The sequence below is a fragment of the Ursus americanus genome, chromosome 2 (assembly GCF_024610735.1).
Source record: "Ursus americanus isolate L20-20 chromosome 2, mUrsAme1.1.p, whole genome shotgun sequence".
Lineage (NCBI taxonomy): Eukaryota > Metazoa > Chordata > Mammalia > Carnivora > Ursidae > Ursus > Ursus americanus.
This window is the reverse complement of record NC_142128.1, coordinates 17,666,107-17,691,493: the sequence shown is the minus strand read 5'-3', so window position 1 is coordinate 17,691,493 and position 25,387 is coordinate 17,666,107. Positions and strand designations below refer to the sequence as shown.

The 25,387-nt window shown below is 54.0% G+C and overlaps 1 protein-coding gene across 2 annotated transcripts in view; it reads right to left on the bottom strand.

Moving 5' to 3' along the window:
* The window catches only part of GSG1L (GSG1 like), a 208,535-nt gene extending 185,144 nt beyond the window's left edge, over positions 1-23,391 (bottom strand). For both annotated transcript variants that reach the window (XM_087869321.1, XM_045775242.2), the window contains exon 1: positions 22,966-23,391. In XM_087869321.1, coding sequence (XP_087725447.1) covers positions 22,966-23,308 — 343 coding nt within the window. In that variant the 5' untranslated portion in view covers positions 23,309-23,391. The remainder of the gene's footprint in view (positions 1-22,965) is intronic.
* Positions 23,392-25,387: the final 1,996 nt, after the last annotated feature.

The following is a 25,387-nucleotide window of genomic DNA, read 5'->3' as shown; positions in this document are numbered from 1 at the left end:
TACACAGAGCAGGGGTGTGGGATCAGCTCCACGGAAAGAAGGGGGGGGAAGTCTGTCTCCATGGTGACGTGGAACCCGAACAAAACAGCACACACAGATTACCGCAGCCTTGAGCACCGCCACTCCGTCCTCCCGGCAATACAGCCTGAGAGCCGATTGCTAGGCCTTCCAACCTGCCTGCCCGCTTCTGAGAGCCTTTCTTTTTCATTATTCCCATTATTAAACCTGGCACTTTATAACAGCTAAATGTTTTCTAATTATTTACAGGTTCACCTTCACAGCACCCCATGAGATAATGATCCCGCTGTGCATTTCTGTAAGATTCTGCCCGCCTCCAAAAACTCAAATTGAGTTACCAAGATTATCTCATTGATCCTCCCACTTAAGGCTCTGTCAGATCCGTAGAAAGCAGTTAGTGTTGCTTTCAGCTGACATGCAGGGACACTGAGGCACAGATGGGTAAGGACCGCTATCGAGGGTTTTACTGTAAATCAGTGGGTGGGCCACAGACAGCATTCTGGGTTCTTTCTTTCTTTCTTTCTAGCCCTAGAACAGGGAGATTAAATGGGTTTCCTCTCATTACCAATCTCAGTCACTGACGATGACTCCTGGTCAATTGTGTTACGAAGGATTCTGAGGCAGCGTCTGAGATTTGTAGGAAAAAGTAATACGATCAATGAAGGATGCCGACCATGGGTGAAGAAGGGGGTGGTGCTGGCACTCACGCTGCGTGTCCAGAAATGGACCCGTTTCTTCCCAGGACCACAGTCAGTGTCCCTGGGAAGATCACATGCCGGTTGTCAGCCGGGAGCGATTTTGTCCCCCAGAGGACATGTGAAAATGCTTGGAGACATTTTGATGGGCATTTGGACCCACTGAGGTGGGTGCTAATGGCACGGAGGCTTCTAAACGCCCTACAAGGCACAGGACAGCCCCCCACAACAAAGAAAGATCTGATCTAAAATGCCAACAGTGTCAATGTTGACAAACCCTCCACAGAGCACACCCACGCATACACACACACACACACACACACACACACACACACACACACAATACTTTGGGCTTTTGTCCTTGGTCCTCAACAGGTCAGATGTCAACATGAGTGCTTATACCTCAATATGCCCAAACCCCAAATTCCTGATTTTCCCCCCTTAAACCTGTTTCTCACCGTTTTTCTCCATCTCTCAGCAAATGGCACTACCACCCATCGGTCTCTCAGATCAAAACCCCAGGGGCCGCCCCTGGCTCCCCTCCCTCCTTTGGTGGCCGCCTCATCAAGTCCTGTTGCTTCTTCCTGCAAAACAGCTCCCCAGCCCACCCCCTCCCTGATGCCCATCCCCCTCCCCCACGCCCACCCCTTCCAGCTCACTCCAGCACCTTGTGTGGGTCACCGCCATCACCTCCTAACTTGACCCCAGCCACACCCACCTCTTTTGCATCCCTGCTCCCACTTCAGGGTCTACACACTTGCCGTTCCCTCTGCCTGACGCGCTTTCCCCAGATCCTCCCTGGGAGGCTGTTTTCTGACAGTCGGTTCTCAGGGAAAACATCGGCTCCCCAGAAAGGCCTCCCTCCCCCGACCTCCCTTTCATTGTATTTCTCACTCTCTGAAACCACTTTATTAATTTGTTTATTTGTTGCCTTGCCACTCTTCCCCCTAAAAAGGAATCGAAAGTTGATAAGAGTAGAGGGACCTTGTCTTTTTTGTCACTGAAATCTTATTACCAAAAAATTAGCCCCAAAACTCAAAAACAAACACACGCAAAAAGCACTTGGCATACAGCACGCACTCAAACAACTTTCTAAGGAGTGAATGAATGAAATTTCAAGGACAGGTGCCTTTCCAGCAAAGGAAATGGAGAACCCCTTCCGCTGAGTGGGACCCAGGAGATGGAGACAGTCTCCCAGCCCCCAGAACCGAGAACCTTCCCTCTGCTGAGCTCCGACCCGCTGGACACGGGGGCAGGTGAGCCACTTGCCCCCCAGGCCCGGCAGTGCTGACTGGCTGCCCAGCATCTCTTGGAGTCAGTGCAGAGCCTGGCGTCTCCTTTCCCACCAGTGTCCCCACCGCAGACCATCTCCTGCATTCCAAGAGCTTCATCCAGGCCTGAAGGCAGCACACGTGCTCCCGTGCCCCGTGCTGGGCGCTGTGGAAGAGACCTCACCTGTATGTTGCCCCTTCTCAAGCTCACAACAACCCTTCAGGTGTTTTGGGCTTTTATGGCCATTTTACTGATGGGTAAATAGAGGCGCCACTAGATTGAGTCATTTGGTCAAGATCACCCAGAGCTGGCGCTGGAGGAATTCTTCCCAGGACAGAGACCCAAGGCTAGCTGCTTTTTACCTCCAGTTCCTACCAGGAAAAGGCATCTGATGAAATATTAACGTATATCCAGAGCTCAGTGAGTAGTCACACAATGAAGGAGCGAATGAGCGAATAAATGTGTCCCGATGCCAACTGAGATTTTCTTCATGCTAAATCCAGTGGAGATGTCTACCACGCTTCCCCCTCCTCTTCCTCAAAACCTGTGCCCATCAGAGGATGTGGGGCTTCTAGGTTTAGACTGGCGGCAGGCCAGGGATACGTGATTTGCCCCTCTCATCCACCTTGCAACCAAAATGTCAAGAAGACACACAAAGCCGGGAAATGTTATAAGGGCAGCTACAAATGGGGCAATGATCGCTGCTGGACCAGAAAGGAATTTCTATGAATCCACTTATCCTTGCAGCCAAGGAAGAAGCAGCCTGAAGGGCTCCACCGCCCTCAGCCACGACAGCGCTGGGTGTGGCAGAGGCAGCACGACCCTCCGTAGCACTGAGCCACTTTCTATGGAGACCGGGACTGCTCACCCCCAGCTTCCAGCCAGCCAGCCAACATCTGCGATTCCCTGGGACGGCACGTGGCCGAGAGCCCGAGTGGACAGGCAACAGCGCATTGCATCTTGAGTTGTAAAGAAAACTGGGCAAAGATGGGGAAAAATGCAGGCAGGGTGCACCTTGGGAAGTGTAGTTTTATATCAATCATTTCTGTTAAGGAAAGTAATTCCTCTTTGCCGTATTCAAGGCTCATCGGGAGGTGAGCAAGGGAGGTCCAACCTCTAGCTAGCAGAGTCACAAGATATTTTTTAAATTCCCCAAAACAGAAATCAGCTTAGCAATATAAATGCCAGCCATCAGGGCCAGTTAAGATCTTAAGACAGGGGAGCAGGAAGAGAACAGCAGCCAGGTGTAAGGGAGAAAGATCAAAGAGAACCCATGCTACGTATGAGCCAATAGGAGGCCTGGAGAGACCGTTCCAGACCCAAAATGAGGAAGCACATGGAAAATAATCACATATTGGATGTTGGGGGGACAATTCCACAACCTAAAAAGAGGAACAATATACTCAAGATAGAGAAGAGAAGCACCTCTTTGAAAGGCACCCGTTAAAGGAAGCACGGATAATCCGTGAAAGCATTTGTTTTGGTCCCTAAGAAAGTACAAACTCTAAACTCTATACCCAGGGCTTGGCCGATTGAAGGCGAAGACCACAGATTTCGTTGAGGAGCTGAAACGGGAGCCACGTGAGGACAGGAAGGACTGCAAGGTCCCACAGATACAAAGGCAGAGCCACCCATCGGCAGCAATGAAGGGCAGACCCAACCCCAGAGGAGCCTGAACCAGCAACGTAGTGTTAGTGACACGGAGCCTGTCCAAGGGAAGACGTTTCGACACGACTTAGGGACATAATGAGACCCAACTCAAGAGGCAGGGAGGATCTTTCTGTCTTTTATATCTCTGCTCCACTGGGCTGGGATTGATATTGGGTCCTCGAGCCTCCTCTTGCCTTAATGGAGGCACCACATGGACCCAATAGAGGTCCCAGCAGAACCAGGCTGAGGCACGGGGATGGAGAGCAAGGCACGGTCAGAGCTCGTCTAGCACGGTCTCACATTGAGCACTGGAGTAGAAACATAGGAAGGATGTAGGGCTCGGGTGCGGGTCCTCTCCCCTGAACATCCAGAGATGCCAGAAGCTGGAGAACAAACTTTCTCAACTATTCTGGAATGCAGAAGGTCCTCCAGCTTCCAGTCCTCCAGCTTCCGGTCCAGCATATAAGGAGCCTGCAAGTCACTGATCTGTCCTAACAAGAAGTCAAAAGTGGAACAGCTATGCCATCAACAACTCTTGTTGTTCCCTAAAAGAAGTGAGGTCACAGGGCAAACTGCTGTCCCAAAATTGCAGACACAGACAGATACAGAGAGTAACAACCCTACCAGAGCAGTAACCACCATGGGAACCAGCTCCGGGGTAGGAAATCTGGAACCATAACTGACAAGTTGCCGGAGGCTCAGTGTGGACAAGTCTGAGAGATGAAAACTCCAGGGGAAGCCAGTCATTGGGGCGCCCACACTTTTGTGAGCTTGACCTCCAGAAGTTCCATCGAGTCCTCACAATGAATATCAGATAAAGATCTCATGCTTCCCGCAGGGGAGCAAGAAAGGAACAATTCTGAAATACACCAGAGCATTCTGTTTTCCTTAACAAGGCGTGCTCTCCAGAAAAACTAGTTAACCAAATCCTAACCTCCTGCGGTATTATCAGAGCCTAACTGACCTGGGGGAAGGCAAACACCCAACCCCAACCAGCTCTAGTCCTGTTTACAGCCGTTCCTTAGGCCTAAGACATCACATCCAGCCATCAGGAAAACAATTACAGGGCATACTCCAAGGCAAAAACAAAAAACAAAAAAACAAACAACAACAACAAAACCCAAAAAACAAAAAACCCCACAATTTGAAGAGACAGACCAAGCATCCGAACCAGACTCAGAAATGGCAATGCTGTTGGGACTATGAGACCAGGAATTGAAAACAACTATGATTAACAGGTTAAGGGCTTTCATGGATAAAGTAGACAGCATGCAAGAACAGATGGGCGATACAAAGTGGAAAAAGTAACAAAGAACCAAAAAGGAATGTCAGAGATCAAGAACACTGTGACAGAAATAAGGAATGTCTTTGATACGCTGATGAGCAGACTAGACATGGCTGAGGAGAGAATCTCTAAGCTGGAGGATATCTCAACAGAACCCCCCAAAACTGAGAAACAAAGAGAAAAAAAAGACAAGAAAAAAAATAGAAGAGACTATCCAAGGACTGTGGGACAACTATAAAAGGTATAACATAGGCATGATGGGAATACTAGGAGAAAAAAAGAGACAGAAAAAGGAACAGAAAAATGTTTGAAACAATAATGACTGAGAATTTCCCAAATTAACGTCAGGCAGCAAACCACAGATCCAGGAAGCTCGTAGAATGCCATACAGGACAAATTCCAAAAGAATGAGACAAAGAGAACATTAAAATTATGAGAGAGGGGGCGCCTGGGTGGCACAGCGGTTAAGCGTCTGCCTTCGGCTCAGGGCGTGATCCCGGCGTTCTGGGATCGAGCCCCACATCAGGCTCCTCCGCTATGAGCCTGCTTCTTCCTCTCCCACTCCCCCTGCTTGTGTTCCCTCTCTCGCTGGCTGTCTCTATCTCTGTCAAATAAATAAATAAAATCTTTAAAAAAAATTTAAATTATGAGAGAGAAAATAAGAGAGAGGTCAGAGAACAGAAACCAATCCCCTAAATAAGCAGTATTCTTGAAGAAAAGCTTGGAACGAAAGGAACAGTAGAAATAATTGGAAAAAATAATACAATCAATCCTCCTTAAGCTGATCTCAAAAGGCACCCAGCTAATTTTTTAAAGGGACATTTATAAATTCCATGAAAAATTCTCTATATTGAGGGTACATGAGGAAAAATTAGACAAGAGTTCAAGGGGAAAAAAGGATGCCTACGAAGGAAAAATTTGGCTGACTTTAGACATCTTTTCTTCAACATTAGATGCCAGAAAACATAGAGTGGTGCCCACAGGATGTTGAGGGAGAAGATTTAAACCTGTGGATTCTACATGCGTTCGTGCTGTCATTCATATCCAAAGACCAAGGAAAGCTATTCTCCACGTTTGGTTGTTTGTTTTTTAAGAGCTAAGAAGCAGGTCATGCGCACTGAGGATAAAGTCTACCTCTCCACGCCTACAAAGCCCTGATCTCGTCTCTGCTGCTTCTCCCATTTCTCAGCTCACTCTACTCTAGCCACATCCATCTACCTTCTCCCCGCTCACCAACCTCTGTCCCTACACAGAGCCTTTGCACACGCCATTTCCTCCACCTGCCCACAGCCCGCTTCCCCTCGCTCTTCGTGTCTTGACTTAGATATCCTTCCTCAGGGGCTCCTGGGTGGCACAGTGGTTAAGCGTCTGCCTTTGGCTCAGGGCGTGATCCCGGCGTTCTGGGATCTAGCCCCACATCAGGCTCCTCCGCTGGGAGCCTGCTTCTTCCTCTCCCACTCCCCCTGCTTGTGTTCCCTCTCTCGCTGGCTGTCTCTGTCAAATAAATAAATAAAATCTTAAAAAAAAAAAAAAAGCTCTCCTTCCTCAGAGGGGGTGGGTTTGTTACCTTGTGTATTATTCACACACACACACACACACACACACACACTCACATATGAGTGCACACACACATGCGCATACAAACACACTAGAAGTTCCATGAGGGCAGGAACCTACCTAGTCATCCACTTCAAGATTATATCCCAGCATCTAGCATGGGACCCAACACGGCCCTGGTGGCTGTCTTATGTCGCATTCAAATCCAACCAACATATGAACAAAAGCAGAGAGAAAGTAAACTAAGGGACTTGCAGTTAGCACCGAAACCAGGTAAGCAAAGGATCACATTGCGATCGTCGTCGTTACCAATATGAGTAAAAAAAGAATTAGAAAATGCTGTATCGCTCTGCTTAGTTATCAAAGAAATAGAAATCCAAGTATTAAAAGCAGAATTAACAGTAGTGTGTATCTATTTTTAAATTATTAGTAAAGAAAAAAGAAATGAACCCTAATCCATATAGTAAAAGATAGCCAAGAAAACGTGGAAAGAAAAAGGACTAAAAAATTGGAAGCATTCAACAAAAAAAAAGGAGAAATGAGATCGAATATAAATGTTGTTTGGTTAAGACGCCCCGGTTGTACCAGAAGCCTGAATCTAAGTACACTGCTCTGGCCAGATATGCACCTAACAGAAAGACATGGAAAGTGAAAATGAAAAGGCTAGAGAGAGACACATCAAGGGGACGCAAACAAAACAAAGCTGGGACAGCAATATTAAAATATGAAAAAATAGAATCCAAAGCAAAAAGTATTCACTAGGGGAAAATAGTCATTTTATCTTGACAAAAGATAAAATCCACAATTTCACAATGAAAATATAACTGTCATGAATCGTTTTGTGATGAATAACATCGAATCAAACTTTATAAAAAACAAAAACTAGCAGAGACACAAGTAAAAATGGCAAGAGTTCTACGGAAGGGAAAGCCTTTGACCTACTTCGGCTTCTGGCCATCAAGACGGCAGAAGAACAAACAAGAAAGTCCTTGAACAGTATGAGCTATAAACCTGCTTTACCCTACACACAGGGAATGTCCCTGCTTTTTCAGGGACATTTACCAAGACACCGTCCAAAAAATTTTTAAAGATTATGAAGCAGAAAGTTCACAGGCCACCTTCTCTACCATTCAGTAAAACTAGAGATTGATTACAACGTTTCAGCAAATAAGACAAAGCACTGGGAAATTTCCAGTGCTCTACTAAATTATTCTTGGATTAATGAGAAACGAAACTTAAGTTTCAGAACCATTAGAGACAAGGGCGCCTGGGTGGCTCCATCGGTTAAGCGTCTGCCTTCGGTTCAGGTCGTGATCTCAGGGTCCTGGGATCGAGTTCCGCATCGGCTCCCTGCTCAGTGGGGAGTCTGCTTCTCCCTCTGCCCCTCCCCCTGCTTGTGCTCTCTCTCTTTCTCTTTCTCACTCTCTCTCTCAAATAAATAAATAAAATCTTTAAAAAAAAAAAAACAACTGTTAGAGACAAAATTGTAATTTCAGAAAATCATTTCAAAGAAAGCAATGTATTTTGAAATGCACAAGACAGGGCCAAAGTAAGGCTCAGAGGCAAACTCATAGCATCAAATGAATTTTTTTTTTTAATACGGAAACAAAATTTTCAACTCAAATATTTGAAAACGCTAATAAAACCTCAAAAAACTGAGCCAAAAGAAAACAGGCCGTATTCAAAAACTTAAACAAACAGAATGGATAGATAGAGAACTGACTCTTGGGCTCCTGGGTGGCCCAGCCATTACGCATCTGCCTTCGGCTCGGGTCATGATGCCAGGGTCCTGGGATTGAGCCCTGCATCAGGCTCCCTGCTCCGTGGGAAGCCTGCTTCTCCCTCTCCCTCTCCCACTCCCACTCCCCTTGCTTCTGTTCCCTCTCTCGCTGTCTCTGTCAAATAAATAAAATCTTTAAAAAAAAAAAGAACTGACTCTTAAAAACAGGCCGGGGGAGGGGGTAGGATGGGAGGAGGGGAGGGACCATAAAACAGCCTGGCAAGACCTGGGTGGAAAAAAAGGAGGGGAAGCTGGATCAAATTATCAGGGCCTCCAGAATGAGGATGTGACATCTCAGCCCAGGTCCCACGTAAGGATTTCAAGCCAGTCTGCATTTTCTGGAGGGTCTGAAAAGCAACGTTCACCAGGGCCCCTGTCACACTCGGCAGACTCCAGCAAGAAACACAAGAGAAAGAGAGAAAACTCAAATACACAGGATGAGGAGTACAAAAAGGAAACGAATCACAGAGAGACTTTTCCTTTCAATCCTAAGAAAACACTGTGCTAAATTTTATGCAAGTCAGTTCAAAACTCTCGATGAATAAATTATTTTCCGAGAAAACACAACTCACGGAAAATGGACTCCGAAGGTAGAAAACCGTAGCAACCCACTGTTAAGGATGGACTTCTTCTGCCTGGAATGCTCCTTGCCCCCTGAAGGCTGCCTCCCTTGACTCATTCAGGTCTCACTTCAAATGGCACCCCTTCGAAGAAGTTTCCATGACATGACACCCTATTAAAAACTCTAATCTCAGGGACGCCTAGGTGGCTCAGTCAGTTAAGTGTCTGCCTTTGGCTCAAGTCATGATCCCGGGGTCCTGGGATCGAGCCCCACATGGGGCTCTCTGCTCAGGGGGGAGCTTGCTTCTCCCTCTCCGTCTGCAGCTGCCCCTGCTTGTGCTTTCTTGCTCTCTCTCTCTGTCAAATAAATAAATAAAAATCTGTAAAAAAAAAAAAATCTCCAACCTTGAGTGCCACCTCATAGCCCTGTTCCATAGCACTTACGTCTCTATGAAATTACTGAATTATCTAGTACTATTTTATTAACTTACGTATTCTCTCTGTCTCCGCTGGAATGTGAGCTCCTTGCGAGCAGGGGCCTTGCTCAAGTTCTACAAGTATCCCAGGTGCCCAGCAGATAAGGGCTCCATAAATGGGCTGAATGAATGAGTGAATTAATAAATAAGTAAATGAAGATGGAAGAAGACAAGACAGCTTCCAGAAAATCCTTCCAAATAATCTCTTATTACAAAAGAGTAAATCTTTGAAGATGGGAATAGTGTCCTGGAAAATATCTGAAGGGTGAGAACAACTTGGCCGGCAGGTGAGGGTTTCGTATATGGAAAGATGACCATGGGTCTCCAAATTCAATTCCACCTTTAGCGGGAAAATGAAAAGTCACAGAGACGTGTCGGGCTGGTGCAAGCCAGAATGCATGTGGAATCAGCCCATCAGCCTTGACTCCTGGAGGGAGTCCGATTGCTTCCCCGACCCCTGAGTCCCGGGGTCACTTCGGCCCGAATCTGGTGCCGCATGAGCCAGGATCACCAATAAACCCGTTCTCATTGTCTATCCCGCCTCGGAAGTCGGATCTGCGAAGACAAGGCCTTTTTCTGTTTTGCTCGCCACCAAATCCACAGTGGCCTTAGCAGGGACTCCATAAATCTCAGTAAAATGCACAGATGTATATACGACCTCTTATCTGTCTTTCTGCTCTAGAATGCAAGTTCCATGAGATTAAAAACTTCCTCTGTCTCATTACCTGCTAACATGCCCGCACTTACAGCCAAGACCTAGCATGGAGTAGGGGCTCAAAGCTCAATGAAAGAATGAATCTCAAGGCGTGGGGCGCCCGGGTGGCTCAGTCAGTTAGGCGTCTGTCTTCAGCTCAGGTCATGATCCCAGGGTCCTGGGATCGAGCCCTGAATCGGGCTCCCTGCTCAGCGGGGAGTCTGCTTCTCCCTGTCCCTCTGCCACTCCCCTTGCTCATTTTCTCTCTCTCTAATAAATAAATAAAATCTAAAAAAAAAAAAATCTCAAGGCTTCCCATCAGAGTAATTCCCACTGTTCTCTTCCTACCCATCCCAGGAAAAGTGGTTTTTTGGGGGGCGGGGAAGGGCTATTTTTAAATAACCGTTCTTCTGACAAATTGAGCAGAAGTCATGAAACTGAAGGTCAAGGTCTGTGGATCTTTAAGGGATAACCAAGGGCCAGCAACTAGAAGTCAGGGCCAAGGGGAAGGCAGTCGGGTCCCAGCGCCAGCTCTGCAAGGAGGTCCTTTCCCTGCAGAGACTGAGCGTCCTTGTCCATTAAACAGAGTCGGTGTAGGTCATGATTCTCAGAGAATGGGCTGCCTGTCACTGGGGAATTTGAGGTCAATGAATGTCAGAAGGAGAAATGTTGTAGGGGAAAAAAATTAAGCTGAGTGGTGGAAAAGGGTGTGCTGGGAGTGGGGGTCACAGTTTTAAACAGGGTCACCAGAGAAGACCCCATACATTTTATTAGTGAGGGGGTGGGAATCTGGGAAAGAGTGTTTGGGCTGAGGAAACCGTAGGTGCAAAGGCCCTGAGGCAGAAGCATGCCTGGGGGTTCAGGGGGTTGTGCAAAAGCCCAGCAGAGGAAGCGAGGCACAGTGTAGTGGGACAACAGGGACAACTTAGGTCCAGTTCTGTGGCCACTGGGAGGACTTTGGCTTTACCCAAGGGACGTCATCCAATGTGTACAGGAACCCTCAGCAGACTATGGCGGACAAGGGGAGGCAGGAAGACCAGTGAGGGGGGTGATGGAGTGGTCCAGGCAGGGGATGGTGCTGACTCAGCCACGGTAGCAGAGAGAGGGTGAGAAACGACTGGACTCTGGATGTGTTCTTCAAGGAATCCAGCAGGATGTGCTGATGCATTGAGTGGCGTGTATGTACGTGTGTCTTCCGTCATTTGTTGAGCCAGGACTGAGAGGGGAAGGGTGTGGGTGTCACCAGTGTCACCACTCTTCCCAGCATCCCCACTTCCTAGGCCCATGGGACGGGACCATGGGATTTGCCCTGGCCCATGGCCGGTGCCACTTCCAGGCAGAAATTCATCCCGTTCTCTGGCCTCAGCAGCCATGGAGGCCTGAGAGGGAGCCTCTCTTATCTGGGTCCCTGGAGAGGACAGCATGAAACGCAGTCCCCACGGCTGTTTGAACCCTCCCAGATTCGCAGACGGTTATGGCAGCATGACGCAGCCTGTCCCGGCGGATGAAGGCGGGAACGCAAGTGGTTAGTGTGGGGTTTGGTCCTTCCCTTCACACCTCCAAGTGGACCTGCCAACTGAGTGGTGAGTTGAGACTTGTGTCCACCCCACCCAACTGTGCTCCAGGGAGGGTCTCCCTCCCTCTGTGCCTCTTCCAGAACCACCCAGAAGGGCTCTCAGAGGGGGTGGGGGGATACAGCATGGGACAAGGCTGGCAGCCGAGAGCAGCAGGGAGTTAAGCCTCTCCCTCCCCTTTTCCAGAATGGACCCTCTGACCGAGAATGCAGGGTGGGCAGAGGCCCGGAGAGAAGGGAGGACAAACGGACATAGACAGAGGGTGGTGGAGGATCCACAAGTGTGTCCCAGAGGCGACAGGGCACAGATCCAGTTGGCTGGCCCAGAAGCGGCCGCCCACAGACTGAGTTTCCTACTAGACTGTGAATGACTGATAAAAATAACCTGGGACAGTTTGGAGAGGCCCCCCAACAGGGCACGGGTGGAGGGAGGAGGGAGGCCGGGCGAGGGGCCGGCCTGGCTGCCCTGCTTTCGCCACACGCCCAGGGCCGAGGGAGGAAGGCCTGGCAGGACCCCCTGGACAGAGCCACAGACTCCGGAGCTTCTGGAGAAGAGCAGAGAAAGGGCCACATGGGCCCCGTCCTGCCTCGCGGGCTATTTCGGGCTCCCCTCTGCTGCTCCCTCCGCGTGCGTGTGCGAGCGTGCGTGCATGTGTGCGTATCTGTGTGTGCCCCCGGGTCTGCGTCTCTCTCCCTTTGTGTCCTTTTGTCTCCCACTGCCTCTTTCCACCCCACTCTGTCCTCTCCCCACCCTGGTCCCGCCGTCACCTTGGACCGAGTTCCTGGGAGGCTGGGACACAGGACAAGGCCCCCACGGCCACTGGCCGTCCCCACAGCAGGGAAGTGGGCAGGCCCCACACCCTACAACCAAGGTATCCAAACGGCCTGGGCAGCGTGGGGCCAGGCCACCTTCCACAACTCACCAACATCACCAGCCAATTGCAGAGTTCGGGCCCCTTGTATTTGTTTTTGGAGCTAAGGGGCTGTTTGGGGGCAGGGATTCTGGCCTTCCATTTGGAGTAGATATCAACCAGGAGTCCCTGCAAGGAGCCCGTCCAAAAAGCCTGGTACCACCATTACCCCTACTTTTCAGATACAGAAACTGAGGACCACGTTTCCCCTGAAAACTCGGAAGAGAAAAAACTTCTGCTTGCTCTGTTCTAAACCATAGTCTCCACCACTGTCCCCACCCAAATCACATCTTTGGATCTGTTGAGATCCTTGGGACAGGCCTGGGGAGCCACGGGGGCTCCGCACAGGCCAGGAGGGCTGTCTGACCCTGTCCCGTCATGTTCTCCCCAACCTCTCCTCCTGACACACACACACCCTGGCCCCCCAGGCAGCCCTCAATGGTTCCTTGGGGTTTGAGCATTTCCAAGGCAACACACACATTCCCAGGACAGGGAGACACTGGGTGTCAGCTCTTGGATCCCAAGGGACTTTGCCACTTCCTAAGGACCGCTGTGTCCTGCTCCTGGGACACCACAGTGAGAAGCTGAATGCGGTCCCTGGTCTGCTCTGCGGTGCTCACTTTAGGATGAGAGATGGAAATCGTAAAGAGGCAAGGAAATAAATAAAAAGGTCATTTCAGCGAGCCGCCTCCGGAAGAGACAGCAGCTAGGGCTGGGGGTTGACGAGGGTCTGCGGGCAGAGCAGAGACCTACAGATGGAGGAAGGGAATTCCAGGCGAGGGACGGACAGGAGCGAACACCCCCAGGGTGTTCCCAGGTGGCAAATCAGCTTGGAGGAGCCAGAGCTGCAGGGGGGGCCAGCTGGGCAGAGCAGGGGGAACGGAAGGTGGTCCCAGGAGACAAGAGAGCAGGAGGCAGGGGGAGCCAGCAGGTAGGGGCTCTGACTGGGGGCCAGTCCCGCCCCACACTCGGCCAGCCCCGGGCCTGCCCACTGCCTCATTCCCAGACGCAAAATGACAGGGCTGGCTCAGAACGCTGGTGCCCACCCCTGCTGTGTTTCCAAAACCCCTGGGGTGCTAGTTAGAAATACAGATTCCCGGGCCTCGCCCCGACCCACCAAACAAAAAGTCCAAGGGCAAGACCCTGGGGATGTGCATTTTAACAAGTTCTCTAGATGAATCAGGGGCATAGGCCAAGTTTGGGAAACAGCAGGTGGTCAGAGATAGCCTGATGTGGTGTCCAGGGACGGACCTCAGGAAACTAGAGGCCCAGCGGTGTGTTTAGGGGGATGCCTTTCTCTGCGATGCAGGCACCTGGTTTCAGGCCAGCATCACAGAGTCCCAGCACACCAAACAGTTAAGAACCTCTGGCCTCTGGGGACGCCTGGGTGGCTCAGAGGGTTAAGCGTCTGCCTTCGGCTCAGGTCATGATCTCTAGGTCCTGGGATCGAGCCCCGCGTCAGGCTTCCAGTGCAGTGGGGAGTCTGCTTCACCCTCTCCCTCTGCCTCTCCACCTCTCCCTGCTTGTGCTCTCTCTCAAATGAATAAATAAAATCTTCAACAACAACAAAAAAAGAACTTCCAGCGTCAAGCTCAGCTGCAGTGTCTTGGCTAAAAGAAGGAGGCCAGGGCTGGAGGGCATGGCCAAACTCCTTCGGTTCCCAGAGGCTCCCCAGCTGTGTCAGGAGGGCCAGCTCTGCCCCTGCCTGACCAGCACCTACTGCCCCTTTGACTAGGACCAGCCCCTGAGTCCGAGCGACGCCCGCGAGAGAGCGATTGCTTTAATGCCTCCGGTTCTTCCCCCTTCCGTGCATCCATGCCCTTGGCCACCATTACACTGCAGCACCCCACACGCCGCCTCTGGACTCGGCCAGGTGACTTGCTCTGGCCAATGGGATGTAAGGACACGCGGCATCCGCAGAGGCACCATACAGCGGTGCTCGCTCCCGCGTTCACTTCTCCGACACGACCATGAGAGCGGCCGGGCTAGCCTGTCGGACGATAAGAGGCCCCGGTGCCCCCATGATCCCGGGCCCCCGCCAGTGACTCCAGCACGTGATTGAGCCCAGCCCAGCCTAAGTCGCTGAGCCACAGACTCGCGCTGAGTCCACGCCTGCAGTGGTCCGCCACGGAGGTTTTGTTGTTACGCAGCGTTACATAGCAAGAGCTAACTGCTACACTCCTCTCACTCTCAGACCACCTGGCTCAGGCAGAGATGTCTTGCCCGCCCCCGGGGTGTGACCACGTGACCAAGGGCACAAGTGACCAAGGCCTGGTTACCCCCTTGGGCCACACGGATGGCTTAGGGGCTGAGGACATAATCCAGTTCATCCTCCAAGAACCAGTTCTGGAACTTTTGTTTGGACCTTGGGAAGGAAGACCTCGCTTTTCCACTGAAGTTCTTGGAAGGACAGGAGGTAAGCTCAAAGCTGTCAGGGACGGCCACAAGGGGAGGGTCCACTTGAGGATAAAGTTAACCCAGAGGGAGGCAGAGCCAAGTGCTGGAAAGACACAGATTCCCAGTAACCCTGCTTGATCCAGCCACGCCACCACCCAGACTCTTCTCGCGAGACTTTCTATGAAGAGACATCACAGGGGCGCCCGGCAGGCTCAGTCGGTACAGCGTCGACTCTTAATCTCAGGGTTGTGAGTGTGAGCCCTGCGTTGGCTGTAGAGATTACTTAAGGGGACACCTGGGGGGCTCAGTCAGTTAAGCGTCTGACTCTTGATTTCGGCTCAGCTCATGATCTCAGGGACATGAGATCGAGCCCCACATCGGGCTCCGCACTCAGCAGAGTCTGCTTGTCCCTCTCCTTCTGCTTCTCCCCCCATTTGTGCTCTCTCGCTCTCTCAAACAAATAAATCTTTAGAAAAAATTAGAATCTATAAAAAGAGAGAGACCACAGTTCCTTTTTTTTTTTTTTTTTTTGCTCAAGGCCATCTCACTTGAGTTTCTCTTGCTTGCAGTGACTCCTACAGTCCCGGCCAGAAGGGCTGACTCCTTTATGGAATGTCTGCCCGAGCACCATCCGTTGCCCCGGCTCCCAGCTCTGGCCTCCTCTGCCCAGAGGACCGGTTGTGTAATCCTACCCCCCGTCCCAGCCGCGGCCCCCTGCACCACGCCATTCCATCAGATTCTGTCTCAAGACCGTGAACCAACAGACGTGGAATCGAAACTTGTTACCAGCAGAGCTCGGCTCTAGAAATGGCAAACTGGAAAGAGGAGGGTTTGCTCGCCCCGTCGGAAGCGTTTGCTTTTGGCCTGCAGGACAGTCTCCTTGTTTTGAACTGAATCGGTTTCCAAATTTTAACAATCAAGAGATTTCCTAGAAACACCTGGAGTGTTGACAAAATGGACAGTGGGGTCCCCTATGGGCCTCCACCCTGCAATGAAAATGGTCATCTGGGACTCAGCTGCTGCCCCTCTAACAGAGGCAGATGCCCCCACTTCCCCCACAGGCCCCACCAGTCCCTCTATGGCCCCCTCCTGTTGTTCTGGGCTGGGCCCTGTAGGATTTTAGTTGGCGGGAGGGCCCATCACCTTGGGCCTCCAGGAGCCCAGGTGGGGCCCTGGCATTGACCTGTGAGGCCTGGTGACTACATCTCCGCCTGGACACTGTGGGGGGCAGCAGCCCCCCATGAAAAACGCCTTTTTCCATACTGGGGCTTGAGTCTGCTTCTGTCCTTCTTGGGACCAAAAGAGCTTCACCACCATGGTCCTGCAGGTGACACAGAGAGGCCCGAGGTCATAGTATCCCCAAAATATGGTTCTGAGCCTGGTACCCCAGAATTGAAACAGGGGCAATGACCACATTGAACCCCTCCAGCTCCCCATGGGGTCCCACGGAGCACTGCTTCTCAGGAGCAGAACAGAAGAGGGGGGAGCGAAGAAAGAGTGACTGACAAGTCCGTGGGAATGATGGACACGGAGCACAGAGCCAGGGCCTCTGGCTGTACCCAAAAGTCCAAAGAAGTTCTAGAATCCCAAATGCATTCAACACACAGTCACTGCACCCTTACTAAGTGCCAGTCCGTCTAGGTGCTGGAATGTGGCATTCTGTGACATGGACCAAGTCCTGCCCCCATGGAGCTAGCTGGTGAGCAAGGGCAGAGAGATCATAAAGAAGATAAACGAGTATGATATGTAGTGGGTAACACAACAATCACACCCATGGGGGAGACGGTGGGAAGGAAGTGCTGGGGCGGGGGGGGGGGCGGCAAGGTCGCTGATTGAGAGGGCGTGGGCAGGGAAGGCCCCTGGGAAAGAGGACATTTGAGACCAGACCCGCCTGCCTTGCAGACATCTGGGAGAAGAGTCCCCAGAGGGCAGGAACAGCAAGTACAAAGGCCCTGGGGCAGGAAGGTGTTGGCCTGTTCAAGAACCAGCAAGGACGCTCTTGGGGCTGGGGCAGAGTGGAGGGGGTGGGGTCAGAGAGGCGATGCGGGTACATCACAGCGGGCCACAGGCCCTGGAAGGCATCAGCCCTAAACCTGAGTGAGACGGACTACACAGGAGGGCCGTGCACAGCGGAGGGAGGTGATCTGACTTGGGTTTCACTGCTGCATAGAAAGCAGACCATGGGGGCCAAGGGCAGAAGCAGGGACCCCAGGGAGGGCCTACTGCCTGAGTCCAGGGGTGGGGTGCCAGGGCACAGGCCAGGGCAGACCTGTGGGGCCTGTTCGGTGGGGGCTGGATTCTGAATGAAGAGCCGGCAGGATTCGCCAGCAGACAAGATGGGGTCATGAGGACCAGAGGTGCCGAGGAGGACTCTTTCAAGGCCGGAGCCCCTGGAAGGGGACAGGTCATGTCCACAGTGAGGGGGCGGGTGAGAGGGGGCAGCCCGTGGCCTCCCGGGGAAGCCTGCTGCCACTCCCATGGGATCCCTGGCCCAGTGTCAACGGACCTGCCAGGCTTTTGAGAAAAGCCGTAAATCCAGACGTTTCTGTGAAGTGTCTCCATTTTCAAATGCTGGCAACTGTAAATACCACGGGGCCAAAGGAAACAGATGGAAAGTTCCGAGCAGACCCGTGGGCCACGGGGTCGTTCACAGCCAGGGCCCTTACTGGGTGTCTGCCGTGTGCCGACAGAGTGCCCACACCATCGGCTTTACCTCCAACAAGGCGGGGGGGGGGGCAGCTCTGATCGTCCCTGTGTCCCAGCCAAGGAAACTGAGGCCCAGAGAGGGCAAGCCCCCAACCAAGGCCACACAGCAGGGGAGCGGTGGTGTGGGGGCTGGGGCCCTGGCTCTCTGTCTCTGAAGCCTGTCATCATGGGGTGTGCTCTGTTGGCTCCATAATCCAGACAGAAAAAACACACAACACCTTCATTCTACACATGAGGAAAGAAAAGGCCAGAGAGAGTAGGAATGGGACTTAGCCAGAGTCACTCAGCAAGCTGGCATTGGAGTCTGGACTCAAACCTGGGGCTCTCGACTCCAGTGCATGGCTCTTCCTCTGTTGGAGGAGCCCAGGGAGCCTGACTGAACTGTGGTGCCGCACAGCACCCAAGAGGCAGGTTCTGGAACCTTCTGCCTGGGTGCACATCCCAGCTCTGTCACCGGGTAGCTGTGTGACCTTGGGCAAGTCCCTTCATCTCTCTGTGCCCCAAAAAATAGGTATAACCATGGCACTAGGCTGTCAGAGAGCTGTTCTGGAAATGGAAAGAAGCAACACTGATCTTGGGTTTAGAGCCATGTCTTTCGAAGTCCCAGTCCTCACCCATCAGACGATCCTAACACAAAGCCCCTCTGATATGACACCAACACACTCCCAGCACTAAAGGCCTCCTGGGTGGGGACACCACAGCTGCCCTCGTACTTGTGAAAAAGGTAGAGGCATAATTTAAGAGAGCAGGCGGAATATCAGGGGTTTTCTGTAGAAAAGAAGGGGAAGCCAGAAAGGGGGGGTCAGCTAGGGGCTTCCTCCTCCTGAGTGAGAATGGCCCCACCGCACACGCACCTGGGTGTGTAGTGGGCACCTCAGTGAAAGGGGAGGGGTCCCCGCTTGGCCCCCTGCCTCGCTGCAGGGTAAGAAGACACTTGGAGCCCGAGAAAGAGCAGGACTCGTAACAACAACCAACGTTCATCCCGCAAATGTTCGCTGAGGACCTACTATGTGCCAGTGCTCTGAGCACTAGGTGAACGGAGCAGATAAACTCAGCCGCCAGCATCGCAAGACACAAAACAGATGGGCAACACTGAGGTAAAGTCCATGGCAAGTGCCAGAAGAAAAAGCAAGCAGGAAACGTGCCGGGAGATCAATTTTGAACTGGGTGCGCCGACAGAGCTCAGCACGGACTTGAAGTTTCCAGAAATAGCTTTGTGGCCATCTAGGGGGAAAGCATTCCAGGCAGAGGGAAGGGCCAGTGCAAAGGCTCTGAGGCTGAGTGTGCCTGGCGTTTGGGGGCCAGTGTGGGAGGAGTCAGTGACCACGAAGGGGGATGGGGGAGCAGGAGAGGAGCCCAGAGAAGTGGCGCAGCCAGGGAGGAGCCACGGGAGGACATGGCTTTGACTCTAAGTGACAGTGGGGCCAACGGAGGGAGTTGAACAAAGACGAGACAGGATCTGGCAATTGCTGTGGGGCTGGGTGGACAGCCGACTGAGGGGGGTCACCGGCGGAAGCAGGGACGTGGGTGGCAGCCCTCTGGAGGGGGCAAGGGGCACTCACACACCCAGCAGGTGCGCGGCACTTTCCGCACACATTTCCCTGAATACTCATACCCCCAACGAGTGCCACCTGCTCTGATCCCCATTCTACAGAGGAATAAACTGAGGCTCTTGCCCAAACCACACTGCCGACAGGAGACTGGAGAAGCTTCCATCCTTCACAAATGGCGTTGCTCCACCCACCCCAGGGATGGGGAAACAGTGCTTCTGCTTCCTGGGACCTGTCCCTCCCTTCCCTGTGGCTGCCTCAGTCCCACCTCCCTCCAGGCCTCCCGGCAAGCCCTCCTTGACCCTGCCCACCCACCCCGCCAGTCTTCCCCAGTCACCTACTTACTCAAGTTCAAACACATGCAAGATGAGGTCCAGCCTCACCTGTGCTCCCAGTTAGCACAACCACACGCCCGCCAGCCCATCTCCCTACCCCCAGACCTTCACTATTCCTTTTCCAGACTTTTCTTCTGCTGCCCCCGCCCCCCAGGATGCCAACCACCCAGCCCTTCTGAGCATCTAATCCAGAGGAGAAATCCAATTTGCGTGAAGGGCTCGGGGTAATTCTGTGTCAAGGCCACGCTCCCTTTCTGTTTGTTGAAGGAGGTGGACGCCCCTTCTTGGAGGAAGGAGAAAAGCTTTCTTTGTGCCCGGTCTGGTGAAATTGTGTCTGTTTAGGACAGGCTGCAGTTTTCTTTGTGAACGCTGTAGATTTTTTCATGTGGGTAAAAGGGCTTATTAGATTTCCCTGTGGCTGCCCAGAGTGGGGAGAGGTTCTTCTGGGCACAGAAAGAAATTACCCAACAAGCGCTGGAGAGAAAGGAACAGTTAGCAGCTGCTTCTCACGGAGAGGTCAGGATTTCGTGGTTGGTGTTTTCATTGGGGTGAACGTAAAATGCTGGAAAGGAAAGAAAGCCTTCCCTGTAGTTTGGGCGGGAGGGAAAGAACATGGTCCTTGATGTCTCAGGGGTGGGGAGAGAGGAGGGCAGGTTTGGCGGGGGCAGGGGGGTGTTGGGGCATTTTTTTTCCCCTCTTCAAGTAAAAACTAAATTAAAAAATGGTCACAGAACGCAGAAGAAAGGTTGTCATAGCAACCAAAGTTTGAGGCCAGGTACTTCCTGACATCCTTTCAGGACCATAGAGGTGGCGAGGCAGGATTTGGGCATTGTGGCATCAGCCAGGGAAACCATCCAAGCTGGCTCAGACCTCCCAGATTTCTCACCGGCTCTGACAGGCTGATAACTATTTTCCAAGCTCTCGGGGAGGAAAATTGTGATTTTCTGGGAGGGGCGATCTCTAGCCAACAGCGATCAAGAGAAAAGGGAAAACTGTGGGTTTGTTTTATTTACCCAACAAACTAACCACCCATGCTTTTACGAACAGAGGACTGGGGATGAGGGTCTTCGGCTGAGCGCCCCCCCTAAAATGTTGCCCATCCCGGATCCCCCAACGGCATCATTCACCCTGATCCCTTTCTGTTCCCGAAGATAATCGGGGCCCCCTCGCCAGCTGGGACGCCTGGACAAAAGCCTCTCTGAACCCCCAGTTCCTCATCTGAAAAGGAGGTACCCAAGGAGTGCCTGCCACGGAGATGTTGGCACGGAGTCAACAGGATCTGGCGGGCGCGAAGTTTCAGCAGCGCCTGGTACGCATTAAGGGCTCAATAAATGTAAGCTAACATTGCTTTAAATGTTTTTCAATTAATAATTTTTAAAACTGCTCGGGCTTAAACATCCCGTGTCAAGCCCTGGATGAGCGACACGGGCACGCTCCGCACACGGAAATCACTGCAGGCGGGGGGGCCATGACCTTCAGGGAGAAGCCAGGGGGAGAGAGCTCAGGGAAGAGGCTCAGCCAGCCATGGGGGGCCGGGACACCCCACGGAGGCAGGGCCCGGACCACTCCAGAGACGCAGCTTCGTGTTTTTAAGTATGTGCGTAAAGGAAGGACAAGGAGGCTGCGTTTCTACACAAAGGGGAAACTTGGTGACAAGTGGAGGTGATGTGTGGGGACCTCTACCCCCCAAAGAGGCAGATGTTCCACAGGGTAAGACATTACGAGGCCTCCGTGGAATAGGTCAGGGTCAGACTGAGTGGAAAGCAGAAAATTTTAGCCAAGATGCCTTTTGAGGTTCTTTTTTTTTTTTTCTTTTTTCTTTTTTTTTTTTTTTACATCCCGGAGTAGAGATGTGAGTTCTGAGTACATATCGGAAGTGAGTCTGATGGGGTGACACCGGTCAGAGGTGGAATCCTATTCGAACAGCGAGTGTGGGGCAAACGGCTAGCATCAGGCAGGTGGTGAGAGGGAAGTTCAGCGGGGCACCCCCAGAGGCAAGGCGGGGCGGCCAGCACCCCAGGACACCGCCGGTCTATCACCCCAGGCCCTCATCCAACATGAATCCCACAAAAATGTACTGATGACCTCCTGTGCACCAGACGCTGCCCAGAGGCTGGGGATGACCACGAGCCAGGCAGCCCAGGCCCTGCCCTCACAGGGACACCCGGTGGAGACAGGGGACAAGAAGCCAGTGCCCAGACACGAGCTCCAGAAAATCTCAGGTTGTGCCAAGCATGATGAAGGAGATAAAGGTGGTGACGAGACACAAAGTTAGGGGACCCCGCCTCGAAGGGGATGGGGAGGTCTTCTCTCCAGAAGACCCTGCCTGGCAAGCCCCGTGGGGACCTTCCAGGGGACTGAGGAGGAGCCAGCCAGGGAAGATGCGCGGGGAAGGGAATTCCAAGCAGAGGGAACAGCCTCCTTGGGTTTATTTTACACCTTCTTGTCTCTGTCCTTTAGACAGGCCAATGACTTACTCAGGGCAAACTCGGTTGTCAGCCACCCCACCCCACCCCACCCCCGCCCCGCCGTCTACATCGGAGTACGCACGGAGACCACGACCTAGCACGAGGAACAGCTGTGCACGCACAGACTTTTAACCTTGGGGAGAGAGGTCAATTCACTCACGCCCCAACCTAGAGCAACACGGTCTGGGAGGTAGTGGGTGGTGTGAACCGGCACCCCCACCCCCACCGCGGCCTCACTGCCTGCCTCGGGGGCACTCTCTCCGCCCTGGCTGCCCCGGGCTGGCACAGGAAGAGGAGCGAGGCAAAGGGAGCAGTTTGACCCGCCTTCTGAAAAGTCACCCCCCCCCACCACCACCACCACCAACGTTGATCCGAGCCCAGCCGAGCGGTCCCGCTTTCCCGCCGCCTCGCCCCCCCCCCCGCTGCATTCTCTCCCGGGCGGGGGCCAGGACGCGAAGGGCTCCAGCCGGGGACCCACCGGCCTCCCCCCACCCCCGACTCTCGAGCCCCGTCTGGGAGAACGACCCCCCCCCCCCAGGCTCCGGGAATCTGCAGGGGGGGCGAGGGGGGCTCGTGGCAGCAGGCGGTGCGCCCTCCCCCAGGCGGGACCCGCCGGGAAGGGGGAGCCGGTGCCCCGCCAACGAAGGCGGGGGAGGGGGCGAGCCCAGAGACGAGTTCTGGCGCGGAGCGGAGCGCGCGCCCCGCCGACCGGCCGCTGGGTTGGGTGCCCGGGAGACGCGCCTCCCTGGGGCGCGGCGACGTCCCCAAAGGCTCCCGGCGCTCGGAAAGGGCAGCAGCTCTGCCCAGAGCCCCGGCACGGCGGCGCGTCCCGGCCGCCCCCCACTCTCTCCCGGCCGGCTCCTGCGCGCTCCCCGCCCCCGGGCGTGCGGCCGAGCCCTGCGGAGCGCGGGGCTCCTCGGCCGGCCGCGGGGAGGGCGCGCGGGGCCGGGGCTCGGGCCGCGGGGGCCGCGCCGCCCGGGGCGGGGGGTGGGGGGATAGCCGGGCGCCGAGCCGCCGGCGCCGCGCCGCTCACTCACCGAGCCCGCCGAGCTCCTCCTCACACGAGTACCAGATGCCGGTGTGGAAATTCCTGAAGAGGAAGCGGTCGTCGCCCGTCTCCCAGCTGTAGAGCGCGCCGCCAGGGGGGCCGTTCCCGGCGGCGGCGGCGGCGGCGGCGGCGGGGGCGGCGGTGCCGTTGGCCGTGGCGTTGGCGCCCGAGTTGGGGCAGTTGGCGCTCCCGCCCTGGCCGCAGCCGGGCTTGGGGACCCGCTGCGTGCCCTGGCACCAGTGCGTGGTGAGGAAGGCGGTGGTGGCGAAGAGCAGCGCCAGCAGGTTCAGGGCCACGGCCAGGAGCGCTCGGCCGCGGCGGCTCGTCTTCATGCCGCCCGCGCCGCCGGGACCGCGCCGCCGGGGAGCTCCGCGCGCGAAGTTGGCAGCCGGCGCCCCGCGTCAGCGGCCGCTGCCCGCCGCGCCCCGGGGCTCGGGCGCCTGAGATCCGCGGCGGCGGACGCGGCGCGGGCCCATGCCCCCCCCGGGGTGAGGGCGCGGCGCGGGGAGCGCGGGGGGCGCGGGGGGCGGACGGCAGCGGCGGAGCGGCTCCGGCGCGCCCGGAGCCCGGAGCGCGAGTGCACCTCGGCAAGGAGCCGCTGGCGCCTGGCAGCGGCCACGGCGCAGGGACGTGCGCCCCTCCGTGGGGAGACACCTGCAGGCGGCCGGCGACACTGTTCCGGCGCCCGCCCTAAACAGGGAGAGGGGGCGCCCCACGCCGGGCGCGGGCGGGGGACCCGGAGAGAGGGGACGCCCCCCGAGGAGCCCCGCACCCGATTGGAGGGGCTGAGAAGCCAGGAAAATGTCAGTCAAGGCACTCTCGGAAAAAGAGTCTCCCCGCGGGGTATGGGGGCGGCCCACAAACCTGGCCAGGAGGGGGCATCCTGCTCAGTAGAGGGTGCTGGGCTCCCCAAGAAGGACAAGGACCAGCAGGAGGGAACCCTAGGAAGGAGCCCCAAAAGGTCAGGACTGCAAAGTTTCCTGGGCTTCCCACAGCCGGGGAGCTTCAGGCTTAACTGAAAGGCATGCCTTCTGCTGGACCTGGACTCGCAGGACCCAATCAGAAGGGGGGGGCAGGAATGCAGGGTGGCAGAGTCTTTGGGGCTTGTGCTTTCCCTGGGGGTCACCCAGGGGGACTTAGACTGTGTAAACCAAAAGGAAGGGCTTCTCTCGCAGGTGGAAGCTACAGTCACCTGGGCTCTCTATGATGGCAAGGAACAGCAGCAAAGGTGGCAAAGAAGTGCCCCACATGGGACGCCAAGTGTTGTGTATGACAAAGGAGGCTTCCTCCTGAGCAGCATGACCCAAGGAGGTCTGGACACAAAGTTGTGGTTGCCAGGTAGGGATGCCCTACAGAGGCTGTCTACCCAGAAACTTCAAGGTTGGGGTGGGGGCAGAACGATCAAGAATACTGACTTTGGGGGTCATGCAGTTCTGGGGCTTGACCAGCTGAGGGCTTTGAACGTCTCACTTAACCTCTGGGAGCCTCAATTCCCTATCTATAAAAAAAGGGAGGCATATGAAGCTGTTGTAATGAGATCGTGCCTATAAAAAAGCATTTGGTGCATAGTAGGTGGTCAGTAAATGCCAGCCACTATCATTAACATCTGAACCAAGATCAGTGGACCAAATTTGCACAAACCTTTTCGGGATCTCTCGTGCAAAGTGGGATTGCCCAACTGTGAGCACCCCCAGCCCCACCTCTTCTCTGAGATGACCTGAACTCCCTTCACACCAGCAGGGCGTGGGGCCTAGATGCCCAGGGCGTCGGACAATTAATTGCATGTTGATTGCAAGAGTTCATTTGAATTCTGCCCAAGCTCAGAGCTGCTCCAACAACCGCCAGCTTGTGGAATGGCAGGGCTTGCAGGATTCAAGGTTAACGGAGTATGAATTGCCTTATTCTGGTGGGCGAACCTATGCTCACGGTCAGCTGGTGGGTGACAGTAATTGTGGGCACTGTCCCTGGCAGGAACGCATAGGATGGCCAGCGGTCTCCAGACTCGTTCATTAGATCCCTTTTCTGGCCCAATGCGAGGCCTTCCGAACTACTTTGAGAAGGAGGACCTCCATGGAATAATCACGGAGTTGAGCGTATGGGTTGACAGGAAATCTGTCACGGCCAAAAACTCGTAAGGATTTCAGTATCACTTTTAAATAGGCGTGCAATATTCATCACAGGAGTGTCTGCACACTTTTGAAAATCAGTCCCTCAGATGGAGGCTTGTGACAATGGACATGTGGGCAGGACTCGGTGACCTTCAGGCTGGGAACTCTGCCCTGGACATTCAAAGCCAGCAGATCCCAACTGAAATATGTCTCAGTGATCACACCCTCTTAAGAAATACTCAGAGGAAGCATGCGGGGGGGGGGGGTGAAAAGTCCTCCAGTCATTGAGCACCCCACTGGATG